Source organism: Musca domestica, unplaced genomic scaffold (assembly GCF_030504385.1).
Source record: "Musca domestica strain aabys unplaced genomic scaffold, Musca_domestica.polishedcontigs.V.1.1 24, whole genome shotgun sequence".
NCBI classification, from domain to species: domain Eukaryota; kingdom Metazoa; phylum Arthropoda; class Insecta; order Diptera; family Muscidae; genus Musca; species Musca domestica.
In genome coordinates this window covers 10,272,783-10,291,490 of record NW_026712272.1, presented here as the reverse complement: position 1 = coordinate 10,291,490, position 18,708 = coordinate 10,272,783, and the positions used below count along the sequence as shown (strand labels likewise).

General features: G+C 35.8%; 8 protein-coding genes across 8 annotated transcripts in view; 4 read left to right on the top strand and 4 right to left on the bottom strand.

The window, feature by feature from the left end:
- Window positions 1-38: 38 nt before the first annotated feature.
- Window positions 39-6,711, bottom strand: LOC101900452 (probable ATP-dependent RNA helicase spindle-E). Its single transcript, XM_005191008.4, has 18 exons — window positions 6,391-6,711; window positions 6,052-6,330; window positions 5,748-5,897; window positions 5,449-5,688; window positions 5,275-5,391; window positions 4,991-5,193; window positions 4,773-4,927; window positions 4,548-4,714; window positions 4,159-4,489; window positions 3,961-4,097; window positions 3,300-3,901; window positions 3,089-3,239; window positions 2,797-3,015; window positions 2,391-2,732; window positions 1,758-2,327; window positions 694-815; window positions 409-627; window positions 39-345 (listed from the first exon to the last, which is right to left on the bottom strand). The coding sequence occupies exons 1-18, from the start codon at window positions 6,586-6,588 to the stop codon at window positions 210-212; spliced, it is 4,338 nt and encodes a 1,445-aa protein (XP_005191065.1). The 5' UTR covers window positions 6,589-6,711; the 3' UTR covers window positions 39-209.
- A 1,169-nt stretch (window positions 6,712-7,880) lies between these two features.
- Window positions 7,881-8,897, top strand: LOC101900289 (histone-arginine methyltransferase METTL23). Its single transcript, XM_005191007.4, has 2 exons — window positions 7,881-8,235; window positions 8,307-8,897. Exons 1-2 carry the CDS (start codon window positions 7,972-7,974, stop codon window positions 8,895-8,897), a joined length of 855 nt encoding a protein of 284 aa, XP_005191064.1. The 5' UTR covers window positions 7,881-7,971.
- Window positions 8,898-8,912: 15 nt separating this feature from the next.
- Window positions 8,913-9,241, top strand: LOC101899153 (SRA stem-loop-interacting RNA-binding protein, mitochondrial). Its single transcript, XM_005191000.4, has one exon. It carries the CDS (start codon window positions 8,913-8,915, stop codon window positions 9,174-9,176), a length of 264 nt encoding a protein of 87 aa, XP_005191057.1. The 3' UTR covers window positions 9,177-9,241.
- A 148-nt stretch (window positions 9,242-9,389) lies between these two features.
- LOC101898978 (dihydroorotate dehydrogenase (quinone), mitochondrial) lies at window positions 9,390-10,953 on the bottom strand. The gene is made up of 3 exons (XM_005190999.4): window positions 10,797-10,953; window positions 10,527-10,736; window positions 9,390-10,465 (listed from the first exon to the last, which is right to left on the bottom strand). The coding sequence occupies exons 1-3, from the start codon at window positions 10,821-10,823 to the stop codon at window positions 9,506-9,508; spliced, it is 1,197 nt and encodes a 398-aa protein (XP_005191056.1). The 5' UTR covers window positions 10,824-10,953; the 3' UTR covers window positions 9,390-9,505.
- Window positions 10,954-12,110: 1,157 nt separating this feature from the next.
- LOC101900117 (S-adenosylmethionine mitochondrial carrier protein homolog) lies at window positions 12,111-13,578 on the top strand. The gene is made up of 4 exons (XM_005191006.4): window positions 12,111-12,396; window positions 12,467-12,736; window positions 12,797-13,215; window positions 13,276-13,578. The coding sequence occupies exons 1-4, from the start codon at window positions 12,298-12,300 to the stop codon at window positions 13,379-13,381; spliced, it is 894 nt and encodes a 297-aa protein (XP_005191063.1). The 5' UTR covers window positions 12,111-12,297; the 3' UTR covers window positions 13,382-13,578.
- Window positions 13,424-14,378, bottom strand: LOC101898804 (uncharacterized). Its single transcript, XM_005190998.4, has 3 exons — window positions 14,096-14,378; window positions 13,813-14,016; window positions 13,424-13,710 (listed from the first exon to the last, which is right to left on the bottom strand). Exons 1-3 carry the CDS (start codon window positions 14,276-14,278, stop codon window positions 13,651-13,653), a joined length of 447 nt encoding a protein of 148 aa, XP_005191055.1. The 5' UTR covers window positions 14,279-14,378; the 3' UTR covers window positions 13,424-13,650.
- Window positions 14,379-14,587: 209 nt separating this feature from the next.
- On the top strand, window positions 14,588-16,850 carry LOC101899943 (zinc finger protein 470). Its single transcript, XM_005191005.4, has 3 exons — window positions 14,588-15,629; window positions 15,693-16,605; window positions 16,671-16,850. The coding sequence occupies exons 1-3, from the start codon at window positions 14,963-14,965 to the stop codon at window positions 16,816-16,818; spliced, it is 1,728 nt and encodes a 575-aa protein (XP_005191062.1). The 5' UTR covers window positions 14,588-14,962; the 3' UTR covers window positions 16,819-16,850.
- A 452-nt stretch (window positions 16,851-17,302) lies between these two features.
- The window catches only part of LOC101898923 (relaxin receptor 2), a 77,348-nt gene continuing 75,942 nt past the window's right edge, over window positions 17,303-18,708 (bottom strand). Inside the window, exon 12 of the mRNA XM_059123318.1 lies at window positions 17,303-17,495. Within this exon, the coding sequence (XP_058979301.1) occupies window positions 17,452-17,495 (44 nt within the window). The 3' untranslated portion in view covers window positions 17,303-17,451. The remainder of the gene's footprint in view (window positions 17,496-18,708) is intronic.

The window sequence follows — 18,708 nt, the reverse complement described above, 5'->3', positions numbered from 1 at the left end:
AAATATTTGTACTAAATCTAAATACAAAGTAAATAAAGTTATATATTTTAGCATAAAAAACTGCTGGTTTTATTCAAAGTTATCTTTTTCAAAGATATTATATTGCTAGTATCAAAACTTAAAAGCGAGGAATTCATTTCAACTTAAAACTAATTCAAGAACAAGTATATTTTTCATAAAAATAATGGTTCTTTTTGGCCTTGAGGAATTTATTTTTTTGGTTTGTAGCGAATTTTCAGTTCACCATCGCGATGTAATTGCGATAGCAGGTGGATGCGTATTTGCATAACATTCTCCAAATACTGATTACACAAACGGCAAGTTAAAGGCTTTACTGTGTCACCACTGAAACAAAAGAGAAACCATCAGAAAACAAGGCATAAAAATAAATTTCCAAACTTAACTTACAATTGTGCCAATCTATGCAGTTCATCACAATGCAACAGCAAGGCTTGTATTTTATCATACTGCTCATCACGCAACACCAAAGCGGGCAACATGGGAAACAGCGAACGATCACCCAAAACAGCAACGGTTTCCAAAATTTCACTGCTATCATGTTCCAGCCAAACATTGTCATTTTCACTGACATGCGTCTCAATGTATTTGCGATTTTTACTCAGCAACCTACACCAAATATAGACAAGAATATATTGAATAAAATTCGATTCAAATTTTCATTTCAGTTCATACTTAATAATAAGCTGTTTAATTTTAGCCTGCAAATCACCAATTTGTTTTGGTAGAATGGTGGGCTTTTCTTCTCCAATGTCCGTGAACAGCAAGGAATCCATGCAATAGCGTAATTGATTGATCTGCAAAGATATGGAAATGCTAATTTTAAAAAAGTCGTTTTTGGACATAAGTTGTCCGTCACCGATAGTAATCGTCTTCATGAAGACTTTTCGACCCCTTTGGCCATTATAAAAGACTGCTTGAAGAAGACTTTCTGGTCTTCTGCGAAAGCGTCTTTAGAGTGCATCATTTAAGAAAACTTTTTAGTCCTCTCTATATCGACCTTAAGGAAGACTTTCTGGTCTTCTATAATCTCTTTGAAAAACATATTAGCCTCTTTAAAAAACATTTTTTGCTCTTCTTTAAAAACATTTTTATGAACTTAACACAAGAAGGCTACATGGACTTCCTTTAGAAGACTTTAAGACTCTTTAGCCTTCTCTACAAGGACTTATTTAAAAAACTACTTTTGGCCTTCCCTAAAAACACTTTAATGTACTTCTTCCTGAAGACTTAACGGTCTTCTTTTAGAAAACTTAAGGACCCATTTGACCATTTCAATTAGTCTTCTGGGAGTCAACATTTTGGTATTTTCTACAAGGACTTCTTAGAACGTCATGCTTAAGGTTTAATCTTCTTTAAGATGACCTTAAAAACAATTATTGTTTTCTCCTAGAACGCCTTTTTGGCTTTCTATGTGAGGGTGATGCTGTAACCTTCTTTAGGAAGACCTATTGGCCCTTTTATGGAATTTCTTAAAAGCACTTTTAATATTATTCAGAAGGCTTTTAGATCTTGGCTAGAAAGTCTGTCAGAAAAGGTTGTGGAATTCCTTATTCCAGTTAAGGATCATATAAGCTTGGCCAAGAAGACTACTTTTGACAACAATTTGGCAATAAACTTAGTAGATTTTGCACCATTGTGATTTGACTCTCTTCTCAGATCGCAATATGTCTTTTGACGGCAAACATAGCTTTCAGATGGGCTTTGTGGGCGACCTTACATATGCTTTTTTTACCAACCATTTCAAAATCTTCCGTTTTAATTTCCACATCCAAATTGAGGACCACATCATGTTCGGCATACAATGGCTTGTAGTTGGTGGGATTGTAACCCAAACCTGCCAAAATGGCAACATATTTTGTACAGCTGCTATTACGTTTAATCTGCATGGTTGGACAAAACAGCATTGTCATTAGGGCACCAAAACCATGAATATTTGGCATAAGAGTAGTTGCACGTGCAACAATTGTTTCACCCGATTGGGTTGCTGTCACTCCCGCCGCCACATACAAACGTTCATGTACATCCTGCGGATCGGTATCAAGTAGCACTGAATTAACTGAGTCTCTTTCAATTTCAACACTTTTCCATGAACCCGCCCGCACGGTGGAGAATATTTTCGTTTCCAGGGGAGAGAATGGGCCACGCAAACGTATCATTTTGTTACACATTGTCAGCGGGGGTGGTGGTATATCTTTATCCTTTTTCGGTAAAATAGACTCAAGATATTCTACTTTTTGCCGCACTTGATCTTCGTCCAAATAACGATTGGACAATGCCTGTTGGCGCTGACGATTATCGTGATCACTCTGGAAATATAAAGAAATATTAATTTATTCAAGCAACCACCTATTTCTCATTCTTTTCGGTACCTTGGAGAGATAGTTCTCATCGGAACTTCTGGCCAATTTCCTTTCCACCAATAGATCATTGAAAGTTGTATTGCCTATATTTATAATAATATTAGCCACGGCCTCGACTACAGAAAATATTTCAATTTCCACAACACCAGTGTCGGCACATTCTTGTAAGAGTTCTTTGGTCTCCTCAGACCATTTACCATTCGGTGAGCGTACCGTTGAGGGCTCAATCATGGCCAAACGACACTCAAATATACGTGGTGGTATTTCGGCCATAGAAGCAATTTGTGGCCAAAAGGCACGTAGCTGTTCGAAGCGTACAAATGCCGTACTACCATTGTCAATAAATAATACCTGAAAACAAAAGACAAATTGCTTTGAAAAGCAGTTTCTAACAAATTGTTGTAACTCCAAAAACCTTAAACTGCAACGTGGCTGTTGAGGAGATTTTCAAAACCATGGCCCTTTGATAACGATCATTAAGAGGAGCACACAAAATCATGCCTTTTGCCACTTCTGCTGGACTCTTAAATCGTGCAGTATCCAAACTTTTTTCATCATTCAATATATCAAGCATTTCATTGAAACGATTCTTTTCAGTTATGGGGAGAAAGAAGAATTTACCACAATTCTCAATCTATGGAAATATTTCAAGAGATAGGACCTGCTATTAGTTATCAATTTAAGAGTTAAAATTTATGAGCACTTACATGAGTTATTCTGCCTTTTAGTTTCTTTTGAAACACCGATGGCAGGACAAACAAATCGGGATGTTTTATTTGATTTTTCACCGGCTGCCATACACCGTCTATCATGGCGCCATAGCCCTTGTCTTCGGCATATTTAACTGCCATCCGGGGACTGAAAAAAAAAAACAACTAAATTAACTAATCTCATTTCATAGCAAACAAAGAAACTTACTCCATAACATTGATGACTGTGCGCATTTTTGACATACGCATTCGTATGGCCTTATACACCTCAGGGCGCACCCGACCCGGTACCACCAAACGTTTACTGCTCTCATCATAGTCCTTCTCCAGATCATTTTTAAAGGTAACCAATACCTTTTCTGAGCCTGGTTGAAATCGTACTTCTATATCTTGTGGTCCAATTTCCAGATCTCGAAATATATCTTTAATGAAATGGGCATACAATTGACCAATATGTTTGGTATTGAAATTGGTAAAATAAACCGTGCTGCAAGGATCATTGCCACACAATATGTGATAGAGGCCACGTTCGCGATCTGTATCATTTAAGGTGGTGCGTGTAAAATAGTTGGGATAAAATGCCCCGGCAATAACAATTTTCAAAATTGTTGTTTTTTCACGATCCATCCAATGAACATGTTGATATGAATTGCGAGTTTTTAAATTGAAACCCTCTAAACGTTCTAGGATCTCTTGCCGCAACAAATGCATTTCTTTGAGGGAACGTATATTGAGATGACAACGGTTGGCCCAGGCATATTGGGCATCATCGTCACGCAAATTATTTTGTTCACACATTGAAGACCAGAGCTGCAAACGTTTAAAGATTATGACATTTGTAAAGAAATCATTAAATGATTGTGCATCACCTTATATGCCTTTAACATGGCAAATAAATCGGAGCCAGACCCATCAGCAAAGGACAACTTCTTTATATAGGCCTCACAATCGCTATGGGGAGTTTTTGCTTGAAACTGAAATACCGAGCGAACACTCAAACCAGCAGCTAAGAAAAAGCAATTGCTTAAATAAAATGTATAACAATATCAGAAATTAAAAAAACTCACCCATAATAACAGCATCATCAAGGACACCAAAAATATAACCCAAAACAATTAGGCGACTTAGACGTACATCCAACGGTAATGCTGCCATAATACGTCCCATAAAACTAATATCTCCATCTTGTACTGAATATGTGCCATTTACGGTCATATACAATGCACCCAGTTCTTTTAGCATCAAAATTGTATTGTGAATATCACTTAAATTGGGTGGATTCATGGCCAAGCCTAGAATATCGGGTGGCGGACCCATATCCAAGAGTTTTGCCCTCAAGACAACATTTTCCAATGGGCATCGCAACATTTCCGGTACACTATAGTCATTCATGCAGTTCTAGAATATTAAAAGCGCGAAGTGATAAAGAGATCTAGTATTTACAATATTTACATACATCATAATAGTAACGTGGTACTAATCTGTAAACTCGTCCGTTCATTACACGTCCCGCACGACCCGAACGTTGTCGACAATTTGCCTTCGAGGCCCAATGCAATTGTAGGCAAGAGAAATTTGAGGCTGAATCGGTTACCAATGATTTGGTAAGACAGAAATCAATAACTAAAAGAACAAAAAACTGGATTAGTAATGGAAATATAAGTTTAAGGAGTAACATTACCATATTTTACATCAGGTACAGTTACAGAACTCTCAGCAATATTGGTGGATAAAATAACTTTGCGATAACCTGGGGGAGCTTGATGAAATATTTTAAGTTGTTCATCGGGTGATATGAGCGAATGCAAACGTATGGGACTTAGTTTTATTGTATTGCTAAAAAAAAAAGAAAAATTACTTGAAATACCTTTAAATATTGAGTTTGGTTTCAAGACTTACTCATCAATATCGTTAATGTCTTCTATTAGTCGGCACATTTTATCAATCTCATTGATGCCCGGCAAAAATATCAATATGGAAGTTTTGTATGCGGCATGTGGAGCTTCATGTTTTTCAATATTATCAATAACATAGATGAGTTTCAATGCAATACCATACATTTCGTTTGAGATTCCAGGTTCGGCATAATCTATTTGTATATTCTAAAAATAATAGAAGAATAAAATATACAGATTAATAAAAATTTGTAGAATGTACCATGGATGTACAAAATATCTACATACCGAGTTATTTATGCGCCCCAATTCACACAAATAAAATTCACTAACTTTATAACGACGACGAGAATCGGCTTTGATAATTGGTGCTGGTTCACGTCTGATACGGAAATAGTTGGCAAACTGAAAAAATACGTGTAATACCAACAGGATCACAAATTATCTATCACAAGAACTCACCTCATTTGTATTAATGGTGGCAGACATGAGTATGATTTTAACATGTTTAGATGTGGTGGCCAACAAGCGTCTAACAACAATTAAAAGAAAATCCATTTCTTGATCTCTTTCATGAACCTCATCCAATATGATGTGGGTAAAATGACCCAATGATTTCTCTCTGACAAGTTTTTGTAACAACACACCTGTTGTACAATAGAGAAGACGTGTGTCCTCGCTCAAATTTGCATGAAGACCAACCTACGGGGTAAATATGCAATTAATATATAATAATATGTTAATATTTCAATTTATGTTACCTGATATCCCACAAGTGTGCCTTCCTGCCATTTACGTTCTTGGCATACACGACGAGCTATGGTTATGGCAGCAATACGCCTTGGTTGGGTAACAACAATTTTACAATATTCCCTACGAGTATAGGCATCGTCAAGGATATATTGCGGAACCTAAAAAATAAAGACAGTTAATAATTTCCTCCAATTACGCCAATATCGACTGATAAAGAAAGAGGCTTTAATATTTTAACATTAACAGCCATGTTAATTACATGATCCCGCCTGTTAAGACCTTAACCTTAGACATTAACAACTGTTAACTTACCTGTGTTGTTTTACCACAGCCTGTATCTCCCTCCAACACAACAACTGGGTTGGTTCGTATCATCTCAACAATTTCATCCCGTTTATCATATATGGGCAGGGAGGAATTTCGATTCAAATCGAAAGGATAACGATCATAAATGCCATCATCTGGTCGTTTTGCTCGGGGATTTTCCTCATCGTCATTTTCCGAGTCGGTGGATAAAGGTTCCAAATCATCCATACAGGATGATGCCACCGTACTATGAGCCTCCGTGTGATGGCTTTTATTTAAATCCAACTTAAAATAAAAAATTTCTTCATAATTTTTCAAAATCTTAAATTCACAGTTGCAATTTACCTCATCTAGCTTAAGACATTCCTGTTCAATCAATGATTTTGCATATGAAGTCCCAACATAATCCCTCCTGCCAAATGCCGAATTTAATTCTTGTGGTTTGCCGGCTGTTGCGAGTGCCGAACCCGAAACACATCCTCGCGGCACTGTTTTCTTCTCGAAATCTTTGGAGAAATCAAAGAAATCATTGATTTCATCCATTCTCCTGTTGCAGTAATTGGAATTTCTTGACTATTTTCCTCAATTTTGCAAATTCCTTTGGTGGCCACTAATGAATGAATGTAGCAAAGCGGCGTCTTTTGTCCCCCAAATGAATCCCGTTAATTTACATTATTAGTGTTGCCAACCTTTATTGCATAGCAAAACATTCGTAAAAGTTCATACTCAAACGAAGAAGTATGACAATTGTCAATACATTTTTCTCTTCTGAAACGTATGAAACTTTAATATCGAAGACCTTTATGGGGATATTGTTTAAATAAAAAAACATGGTATAATATATCTACACATGGTACAATAATCACAAGTTAGGGTAGAATGATTAAATTCGAAAAACACAACTCTAAAGCTAGATTCCTGTAACTTTATATTTACCAATAACAAATACAACAATTTATTTTTTATTTGACACTTTGTTCGCAGTAGTTTTATTCAAAAGAAAATCGTGAAAAAAGAATGGCTTGAGAATAATATTACAATAAGCTTATTAACATATGAGAAAATCCTGAGAAAACTTATAATGGAACCCTTATTTATAAGCATGTACTTGTAATTGTAGAATAAGGTTACGAAAGTAATATTATACTAAACTTATCTTTGTAATGGTACAAAATATATATATTTTTTAATATTTAATGATTTTACACCTTTTGTTTCGTTGATGGACATCCCATCTACACCCCAATGACACTTTCTTCTCCCAATACCATGACACTTTCTTCTCTCCTATTTGAGCTTCTGCATCTCTTCCATTAAGACTACACTTCATTGAATTCCTACAAACACATCTTTTGACATATCAATTTTCTTCTACCATGGTTGGGATGTTATTGGATTATTAGACTACCAAAAAATAAAATATTGAAAATATTCTAATAGGCTACCATCCAAATTTGCAAATTTACGTACGTCATTCGCTAAGTATTAAAGCATTACCTTTAACACTTACAATCATTTATTTTATTATTATTAATGCTATTTTCGGGTCTATTCCAGAACTGCAATATTGTAAATGTTTTTACTACGATAACCGATTTTCCCTTTATGATATTTATGTACTTTTGTACAAATTCCTATAAAAATCAACAATCGAAAAATTTGAAAAAAGGAGTTATGTTCCTAATTTTAAGTGCGAACAAGGTTGCAATGAGAACATAGTATAAGTCGGACAATCGACTATGAATAGTCGAGTTCGAATTTCAGAACTTTGGGCACTAAAAGTCGATTACTCGAAACTCGACTTACCTATCCCTAATTTTTTGTTTATCACTTTTAAACGCTTAAAAAACTTAAGTAATTTTTGTAATTCTTTGTTTATTATTATTTATAAAGAGCCCCCAATAACTAAACAAAAGTCCCAGAAAAATGACTAGTGGTCGTTTCCACATAAATGGCGAGTCGGCTCCTGCTAACAGTGAACAACATTCCTCAAATTCAGCCACAGCGACAACGTCAGCAGCAGCAGCGACAACAACAACAAGTGCAAGTTCGAATGACATAAATGAAAAAATCCGCTTGTTTGTGTTTACATCACGGGAAACTGGCAGCTCCACAAACCTATCCACATTGCAAAGGGATAGACAGTCATCTACGGGGATTTTAGAAGAATTGGAAATAAAAATTCCAGAGGTAATAAAATAACTAATAAAAATAAATGGAAGAATATAAAATATGTCCTACGTTTTTGTAATTATTTGCAGCTCCTACAAAGCGGTTATTCATTCTACACGTGGCCCTGCTCACCCATATTGGCTTGGTTCTTGTGGGAACGTCGTCACTCCTTGGTTGGAAAACGCATTTTGGAATTGGGAGCCGGCACAGGTTTACCTGGAATTTTGGCAGCAAAGTGTGGTGCTCAGGTCTTGCTAAGCGATAATTCTATTTTACCCAAATCGCTACAGCATCTGCGGCGCTCTTGTACAATTAATAATTTGCGTCCAGGACAAGACATTGAAGTTATTGGCCTTAGTTGGGGCTTACTTTTGAACAGTCTTTGGTCACTGGGTCATTTGGATTTAATTATTGCAGCTGATTGTTTTTACGACCCCTGTGTTTTTGAAGACATTTTGGTAACAGTTTCATTCCTCTTGGAACGAAATCCCTCGGCGAAATTTATCTTCACCTATCAGGAAAGAAGTGCTGATTGGTCAATTGAGGCTTTGCTGAAAAAGTGGAAATTGTGTGCTTTGCAAATAAATAGTGACGATATTGGTAAGGCTTCGGGTGTGGATTTGCTGGAAATTCTGGGAGGTCATACAATACATTTAATTGAAGTTTCCAAGGAGTTGTAAAAAAGGAGCAATAAGATGTCTAATTTTATACGCCATACGTACAAGTTATTTGTTGGTAACTTACCCTGGACTGTTGGCCAAAAGGAGCTGCAAACTTACTTTTCCAAATTCGGTCATGTCTCGTCGGCTGCCATCGTTTATGACAAACAACAAGGCTTCTCAAAGGGTTATGGTTTTGTAACCTTTAGTGCTAGCGATGCCTATAATAGTGCCTGTAATCAAAATGTGCATTTCTTGGAAGGACGTGTACTTAGTGTTAAGGAAGCAAATAATAATTAGTTTATTATTATGATTTAATAGATAATACCATCAAAATGTAAAAAAATAAAATAGTTCGTATGCAATATATTTTAAGAGTGTATACGGATTTCAAAAAAAGGATGTTTTTTTTGGAGAAACCATGAACAAATTGAGGGCATTCGATTCCATTTGATTCGCAATTGGTAGAAAAATAAGTTTGCTGAACAGAATATAAGTCTAGCGATCTACTATGAATGTCAAGTTTTTTTTTGGTAAAATATAGTTTATTTGTGCTTTAAGCTTAATCCAATTATGTAGTGTCATATTTTCAAAACATTACAATACAAAAAATCACCTTGCATCTAACCCTACTTTTTCAAATAGGCTTTGTAGTTACTGCCCACAGCTTCGCTAATAGATTTATAACCCTTACCCTGCAAAATTTCTGCCAGCTCCTGTTTAATCCGCGACACAACCGGCGGTCCTTGGTATATGAATGATGTATATAATTGCAAATAAGAAGCACCAGCTTCCAATTTCTCAAAAGCATCCTGGCCCGATGAAATACCACCCACGCCAACTATGGGAATTTTACCACTCGTCTGATAGTACATTTCAGCAACAAGTTGTGTGGACTTGGAACGCAGCGGCACACCACTGAGACCACCAATTTCCTTGGCAATCTCTTCGTCCTTGAGATTCTCACGACTTACTGTGGTATTAGAGACAATTAAGCCATCAACATGACATGACTTCTTATTTATTACCGAGGCAATATCTTTTATGTCCTGTGACGTTAGATCTGGTGCAATTTTCAAGAGAACAGGAACCTTATTGTTGTACGGCAATTCATTGCGTGTTTGTATGACGGTTTCCAAAAGTTCTTGTAAATCTTTTTTGCCTTGCAAATCCCTTAATCCCGGCGTATTGGGGCTGCTAATGTTGATCACAAGATAGTCGGCAATGGGACCAAATATCTGTACACCTTGTTTGTAGTCTTCCTTGGCCGAGGGCGAGGTTTTATTTTTACCCAAATTTATACCCAAAATGCCATTGTATTTTCCCGAATCTTTGAGTTCCTTAAGACGTTGAAATACAACTACATGTCCCTCACTATTGAAGCCATAACGATTAATGATGGCCTCATCATTGACCAAACGAAAAACTCGTGGTTGGGGATTGCCGGGCTGGGGTTCTGGTGTCACAGAACCAATTTCCACAAAACCAAAACCCAATTGCTTTAAACCCTCCACAGCTTCACCATGTTTGTCGAAACCAGCCGCAATGCCCAATGGATTTTCCATGTCATGTCCAAAGAATTTTGAGGCCTAAAAAAAAGTAAAACCCCTTAAGTTTCGTCTTAATTTCATGGTGCTCCTTAGAACATACCAAAATAGCATCATCTTGTTTGTGTGGTTTTCCGAATAGCTTGTATTTACAGCACCACACAGCCAATTTGTGACTGGTTTCCGGAGGCAGCAAACGGGTGGCTGGCATCAACACATTTCTGTAATAACTTTCATTGCCTTGATTTATGCATAGGCCGGAAAACACCAAACCGCCGCCGGTGCACACCAATGCCAGCGATTTCAATTTGTTCTATTAAAGGAGAACAAAAACAAATTATTAAATTTCATATTGTAGTCCAAAGGTACTTACTATGGCTTTTTTGGAATTAGCCGCCATCTGGAAGAGTTGCGCAAAAATTCGCCTTTGCAATCCAAATCAACCCACACTTCTAAACAAACATTTTATTAAGGGGTACGGCCCACCATCCAAATCGCTATTATTCTAACCTAACACACCATGTGAAGTATTACAGGTTGTAAAGCTTTTATTTATGTTTCTAGTCAATGTAAAACGGTTCCATTAAATAAAAAATATTCTGGAAATATGATACCTCTTTTTTCTTTATTTATTTCTTCCTTTTCACCGCATTGAAGGGACGACATTCAGTCGCCAGACGCTTTTGATTGTGAACGACAAAATATAAATTAAATTGGTTTTCCAACACTGGCATTAAATGACTTTTCATTGAAATTACAATAGGTGTGTAGATAACTCAATAATTTGCAACTATTTATGAATAGTTTCAAATACGTAAAAAAATATTAAATGTGAAATTTTTGAGATTAAATGTGAGCAAAAATAAATCACTCCTTACCAAATATGTTAAAAATGTTGTTATCAAACATTTGCTATCAGTGTCAAGACCAAACTGACCAATTATGCCTTTACTCCAATAAATACATTCATTAGATAAAGGCCGCGCAATATGCCATAGCTTTAACAAATAAGATACTAGGTCGGAAAGCTCATTTTTGTGAATATTTCATTTGAACTTGGAACAAACGACTCAAAAGATTCAACCTGTTCCATCCATGGAGAAATAAGGGCTCATTGGCACCAACACTTCTCTGATAAAGATTATAGTTGCTCCTCCATCTAATTACAACAACAAGTCGTATTGTTTGGTGTCGCTTTCAAAGGCATTTAGATAAGAAACCCACAATCTAACAAGTGAAGGATACCGATGTTGGAGTATTAATTTGCAACTATTTATGGAATTCTTTTAGTATTTGAGAGAGAGAGAGTGAAGAGAACAATTTTGACAGATTTAAACAGTTTGGAAACACTGGGAACAATTTCTCTCTAAATTTGTTCAGCTGATTTTTTATGACCTTTATGAACAATTTTTACAACATGAAATATATATATATAATTACTCACATAGCAGGAATTCTCAATTAAATTGTATCATAAAATAAATTGTTAGAATGAAAAATTTCAATTTTTCGGCTTGCTCAAACTCTTCTTTCTGCTGTTCGATAACCTCCAATTTTTTCCCATATTTGAGAGAGTGACACAGAAGGCTACAGAAAGATATTTTATTAAAAAAGTTATAGAGCACACCTAATAACACATTTTGACATTTAATCTGGTTATCAGCTGGTGCCCCCCCCCACTTTATTTGGGGTCAGATAATAACAAAAACAACACAACGATCAAGGGAACATGTTGGTTTTGTAATTTTGCAATTTTATTCAATAATCATTAATTAAAAGTTGTTTCTTTAATTACAATCGTTTATCACATGAAACGGATGTTTGTCGCGCTTACAAGATTACAGTAATTATTTGAATTTTCTATTTAATTTAAAATGGAAGCGGCAGAAATTGGTTCAGGTGTTATGAACCCTGATATTGTGGCGACCATGACTCCTGAAACCTCACAGCATAATTTTATCAATGCATTGGTGGTAAGTTGGAAATCTCGTTGTGGTCTCATAACAATTTCCAATGTCATCAATCTGTTGTGTTTTCCTTTAGGCTGGTGGCGTTGCTGGCATGGTTGTGGACATTGCCCTGTTTCCCATAGACACAGTCAAGACACGTCTGCAAAGTGGCAGGGGTTTCTGGAGGGCTGGTGGTTTTAAGGGCATTTATAAGGGACTGGCACCTGCTGCGGCGGGAAGCGCCCCCACCGCTGCCCTTTTCTTTTGTGCCTATGAAAATTTTAAGAAACTATTTTGTGATCTCAGTGGATGTACAAAAAATTCACCATATATACATATGGCATCTGCATCTAGTGCCGAAGTGGTATGTAAATGATATGCCTACCTTTGCAAGAAAATTTAAGTTTTTGATATTTTCTTCTAGCTAGCCTGTTTGATACGCGTACCTGTTGAAATTGCCAAACAAAGAAGGCAAGCATTGGGAACAAAATCACAGAACGGGGCATTACAAATTCTCTGGACAGCGTATAAAACTGAAGGCCTACGTAAAGGTCTTTATCGCGGTTTCGGCTCAACAATTATGCGCGAAATTCCATTTAGTTTAATACAATTTCCACTGTGGGAATTTTTTAAGCTTCAATGGGAACCATTGACCGGCATAGAATCAACGCCATTTAGTGTGGCGCTATGTGGTGCCGTTGCAGGAGGCATATCGGCCGGCTTGACGACTCCATTGGATGTTGTGAAGACCCGAATTATGTTGGCCGAACAGAATAGTGCAATACGTAAATTATCCATACCAAAAGTAATGGGTTCAATATACCGTGAAAAGGGTATAACGGGGTATGTAAAATATTTCTTTTTTTTTCAATTTTTTTATTTTATTCTTGTTTTTAATTGCAGTTTATTTGCCGGTTTTGTACCGCGTGTTATGTGGATCACATTGGGAGGTGCATTTTTCTTTGGTTTCTATGATTTGACTACGAGAATGCTGGCAGCCCAAAGTTAGGCATATATCATAATGATATACTATACATATAGTAAACGGCAGTTCTATTAATTGGAAGTTTTAAAATATATTGTTCATTATTTGTTTTTTTATAATTAGTCTAAATTAAAGAATAATTATAATATTGATATTAGTTGGAATTGTACGTAAGTAGTTGTTAATATGTGCAGTAAAATTTGTATTTCTTTCTAAGTTGACTAGCCTGTTTTTTTGATTATAGGTAAATAATACTGTTGTAATATTAGCTGCATTTCGAAGTAAAATGTGATTTAGGTAAACAATTCCGAAGACTTATTGAGATGGGAAGTGCTCAAGTAGTTTTCATAGCGCTGAAAAGGGAAGGGGCAATGTTTAAATATTAATTATAGAAGTTTACAATAGATTATATCGTAATTGTTTCAAAAATGTAGTCCTTTTTACCACCAACTTACATTATTGATTTGCAATTTCCCCCTCAGTAAACTTTTCGTTGGATTATCTTCATTGTCCACTTCATCTTCCTCCTCGTGCATTGCCTCAGGATCTTGTTCCAGTGGAGAATCATATGCATCATCATCGTAGGCGAAACGTTTTCCCTGTCGTTTTTTGCAATAGATATGAGCTATACGGCGACGATTACGTGCCATTAGGTACACCTGTGTGGCAAAACAAAAAAAATCGAAACAGGTTAAAAATAGCTTGAAGTTTGTTTGCCCTCTTGAGTCTCCAACATACCAGCAACGACAAAACAATTATAACCAAGAAGGCCGTAAAAGGTATTAAGATATAAAAACTACCCTCATCCTCTGTTTCTAATTCCATGTCATGTATTGTTGTGCTATGCTGCACAATTGTTGGCACTTGTGTTGTCTCCTCGGCAATTATTGGCCTGCGGGTTTCTTTTTCATCCAAACCCATGGCGTTTAACAGTAATTTAATGTATTTTTCTAATTTTCTCAAAAGTTTTGTTTACAATTTTAATTTCACCCCTACAACAGGGAGATGATAAATGAACGATGATATTATCGATAGTTTAAGTTTCGATGTCACTATCGATGAAGCGCACAATGAATTGTGTCAGATGCGAAAATATTTCATGTGAAACTTTTGAGGTTAAATGTAAACAGAAATAAATCTCTCATATCCGCTCTCTATCAAAAATTTTGTTATCAAACATTTTTGCTATAGTGTCAGGATACAAACCTGGCCATTTGAAGCCTTTACACCAAAAAATACATTCATGAAATAAAGTTCGCGCAATATGCCACAGCTTTAACAAATATGTTACTAGTTCTGAAAGTTCATTTTTGTGAATATTTCATTTGAACTTGGAACAAATAACTCAAAAGATTCAACCTGTTCCATCCATGGAGAAATAAGGACTCAGTGGCGCCAATACTTCTCTGATAAAGGTTATAGTGGCTCCTCCATCTGATTACAACAACAAGTCGTATTGCTTGGTGTCGCATTAAAAGACATTCAGTCAAGAAATCCACCATCTAACAAGAGAAGGATATCGAAGTTGGAATATTAATGTGGTGATGTCGCTACTTCAATAAAACCACCAAATATTCTACCTTCATTCAATCACACCCGCCCAAGATGACAACAACAAATGATGTTATTGAAATCCCCGATGATCTGACCGAACTCTGCCGTGTATGCCTACAAATTCCAGATGAAAACAATTGTCTGGACATAACAATGATCTACGATGAAGATGACAACCTAACATATGGAGAATGCTTTACAATTTGTACCAACATCAATTTGGCTGATGGGGACAATCTACCTCACAATCTGTGTAAAACATGTGGCCTAGAATTACAAATGAGTTATGACTTTTATAAGAAAGTCGAGGAGTCGAAACGTTCCTTGGAACAATATCAGCAAAAAATTGAAGAGGTCACAAAACTGGTGGAATTGAAAACAGAGTCAGCGGAGAGAAGAGCTGATGTCCCCGTGACAAATTATGCCAATACAGATGCCAGTGACGATAAAAAGCATGCTACTAAATCTCCGAATATGGAAGTGGAGTCACTGTTCCAGTCATATGATAAACTAGAGCTTGAAGTCGTGTCAAAAGATAGGCAACAAATTGACAGTAACTTCTTTGTGGAAAATGAGCACGAAAACGAGGATCACCATCAATCTTATGGTGCTGAGGTTACTGCTAACACAGAGACTGCCGTCCATGGATTATCTGCAACAGCAGTACAAGAGGAACACTTAGACGAATTTAATATTGTTGAGGCTTTGGAAGATGAAGGTTGGTAAGAAACACTTCTTAAATGTATCATAGCTCCAAATAAACACGTCTCTTCAATGACAGAAACCCAGCATTCCAAATTATCCAATGGAAATTCCGGGTCAATTATTCTACACATGGATGACAGTGGAAAATATTTCTTTGAAACAGATGATATTTCCAATCAAGGGCAACAGCAGTATACCACTGTTACAATAGGAGATGGAGAATTTGAGGAATCTTCACAAGATTCACAACAACTTGAAGATGATACAAATCGTTCGTGGCAGGAGAATGTGGTGGCAGTGGCGAATAAGGAACACATACCATTAGAAATGGTAAACCAGGAATTACACCATCCAACCAAAGATAGTAATGAAGACTTTGCATATGAACTAATAGAAAATGATGAGGACGCCGTTGCCAACGATGTTGGCGAGGAATATATTGACATGGTTGAAAATGACAAGGAGGGTGGCTACACAAATTCCGCGTCACAACAATCGCGCAAACGCCATTTCGGCTCATTTTCCTGTGATTTTTGTCAAAAAGTATATCCCAACTATTCTCGAATGATTACCCATCGACGGTGTCACGAAAAGGATCGTCCCAAATATACATGTGAATATTGTGGTCGCATCTATGCCACAAAGCAGGCCATGGATTGTCATGTACAAACGTTTCATAAAAAGACTGGTTTTACGTGTCACATATGTCAAAAGATATTCGCCATACGACGCAGCCTCGAAGTGCATATGCGTTTTCACACGGGCGATTTCCCCTACGCGTGTAATTTATGTGATAAGAAATTTGCCCAATTGGGTCATTTGAATACGCATAAAAATGTACGACATAATAATGTACGATTCGGCTGTAATTATCCAGATTGTGGGAAATTTTTCACCTCATCCTCATCGCTGCGGAATCATGAATTTTCACATAGTGCAATGCCGTTTGAATGCCACTACTGCCAGCGTGGTTACCCGGCTAAGGCGAAGTAAGTGTTTTGCATACATATTTTTTAAATTTGAATTAAAATTGTTTTATTTTGTTTCCTTTTAGATTAAAGGTCCATGTCAAGCGTAAACATAACATTGAATTGTCCATAGAACAACTGGAAGATATGCGCAAATTCCATGTAGCACGTTCAAAAGTAAACTTAGTTAAGGTAGTTCCAATTGAAGACGAAGAGGAGGAAGAAGAAATATAGCAATAAATAAAATTGAAATTGAAAATATAAAATTGTTGCTTTGGAAAAATTATTAGTCTGTTCCAGAACTAAAAGAATCTACAATTTTTTACAACGGAAACCGATTTTACTTTAATAATATTGAGAAAAAATCCAAAATTAGTAGATTCTTGCAGGTTCTGGAACAGAGTGTAGTAGGACATCCCTTTATAGAAAGGATTTACATGACTTAGAGAGGGGGTTAAAAATCGTCGAATTTTCGACTCCCAGAAATCTAGATGGGCCTTTCGACTGTACCCCTTTTCCCTTTTTGTTGTCTGTTGGAAGAGACCACTCAATGTGACTTATTAACATAAAGAAAAAACACTTATTCTTTTGAATATTTTTATTTTCAATCATATGTTCAACATTTATTAAAAATGGTGTTATACACATTTACATATACACATGTATTTAGTTAGACTAGTTTGGTTTAATACAGTTTTTCTTTTTGCTTTTTTTTATTAAAATAATATACTTTACTTAAAACTGAGCATTATACCTTTGGCTAAAAACTTCATAAAAAACAATAATTTGGCAACAAAAATAAATGCATTTTGGTTTGGTTTGGTTTGTATTTCGTACTGTTTTCATGATCTGTTGTATATCTTCTGTCTATTTGCTGAATACCAGAGGTATGGCCTTGCCACTTGAATCTTCTGTAATTAAAGAGAAAAAATGAGCGAATTTCATGAAAAGGCAGGATGAATTTGAGAGGCTGTAATAATAAAATCATTGCTTAAGATATTAATTGAATGAAATAGAAAATAGGTCTTCCATTTGAAGAGAGAATGTCATTTGAAAGTCTACTTTTAATTGAAGACCTCATGTATGGAAGTCCTCTTATGTTTGAAAGTCGTCTTATGTATGAAAGTTTTCTTAAAAGAGAAGATATTTTGGGTCTCCCTTTTACACACAATGACCTCAAATTGGTGTTCTATATATAGAAACCATGTCAAAGATCGACTGCTCATAAAAATAAATTTGCCTTCCATGAAAAAAAGACCGCGTCATGATCTTACATGAGTAGATGAAGGTCTTCTTTTTTAAGGTCCTTTATATTTTGACAATCTCTCAAAGGTTCTCTTCTAATACCAGATCTCATTTTAATGTCCCCTTCTATGTAAAGAAGTTCCATTAAAAGAGGAGTTTGTTTTTGGGTAATCAATGTACAAACAAAAATCTAAAAATGGTCTTCAAAACATAGAAAACCTGTTGGACTTTATCTTCTTATAAAATACCTCTAAAATGTCTTGCATGCAAAGAAGACCTCTTGATAGTCTTCCCATTAGAGGAAAGTCTACTTTTTAAAGGTTGTTCATCTAAACATACTTTGTACATTGAAATTATGTAAAGGTTCTCTATCAATACAAGACCTCTTAAAGGCTTCTTAAAGTGCTTCTAAGCATTGAAGACCTCTAAAGGGTAATCTAATGTATTGAAACGGTCTTTTATGTAGAAAACCTCGAGATTCGTTTTTATATAAAAGAGCTCGTTATGTCCAGATCTTCGAGATCTTTTCTATACATAGGCTCTCTAAGACCATTGAATGATATTTGGTGTTTGGAAGATCACTTGAGAGTTAAATATGTTATTTTTCCTTTAAATGACCGGGTAGGCCTATAGAAGACCCTGCTAAACGTTTTATTTTTTATTTTTTTTTAATATATATTTTTTTTATTTTTTAAATATCCTTTAAAAAAATCCACGTTTATGGTCCTTTAAATAACCTTTAAAAATACTTAAAAAATCCACGTTTATGGTCCTTTAAATATCCTTTAAAAAATCTCTAAAAAAAACCACGTTTATGGTCCTTTGAATATCCTTTAAAAATTGTTTAAAAAATTCACATTTTTAGTCCTTTGAATATCC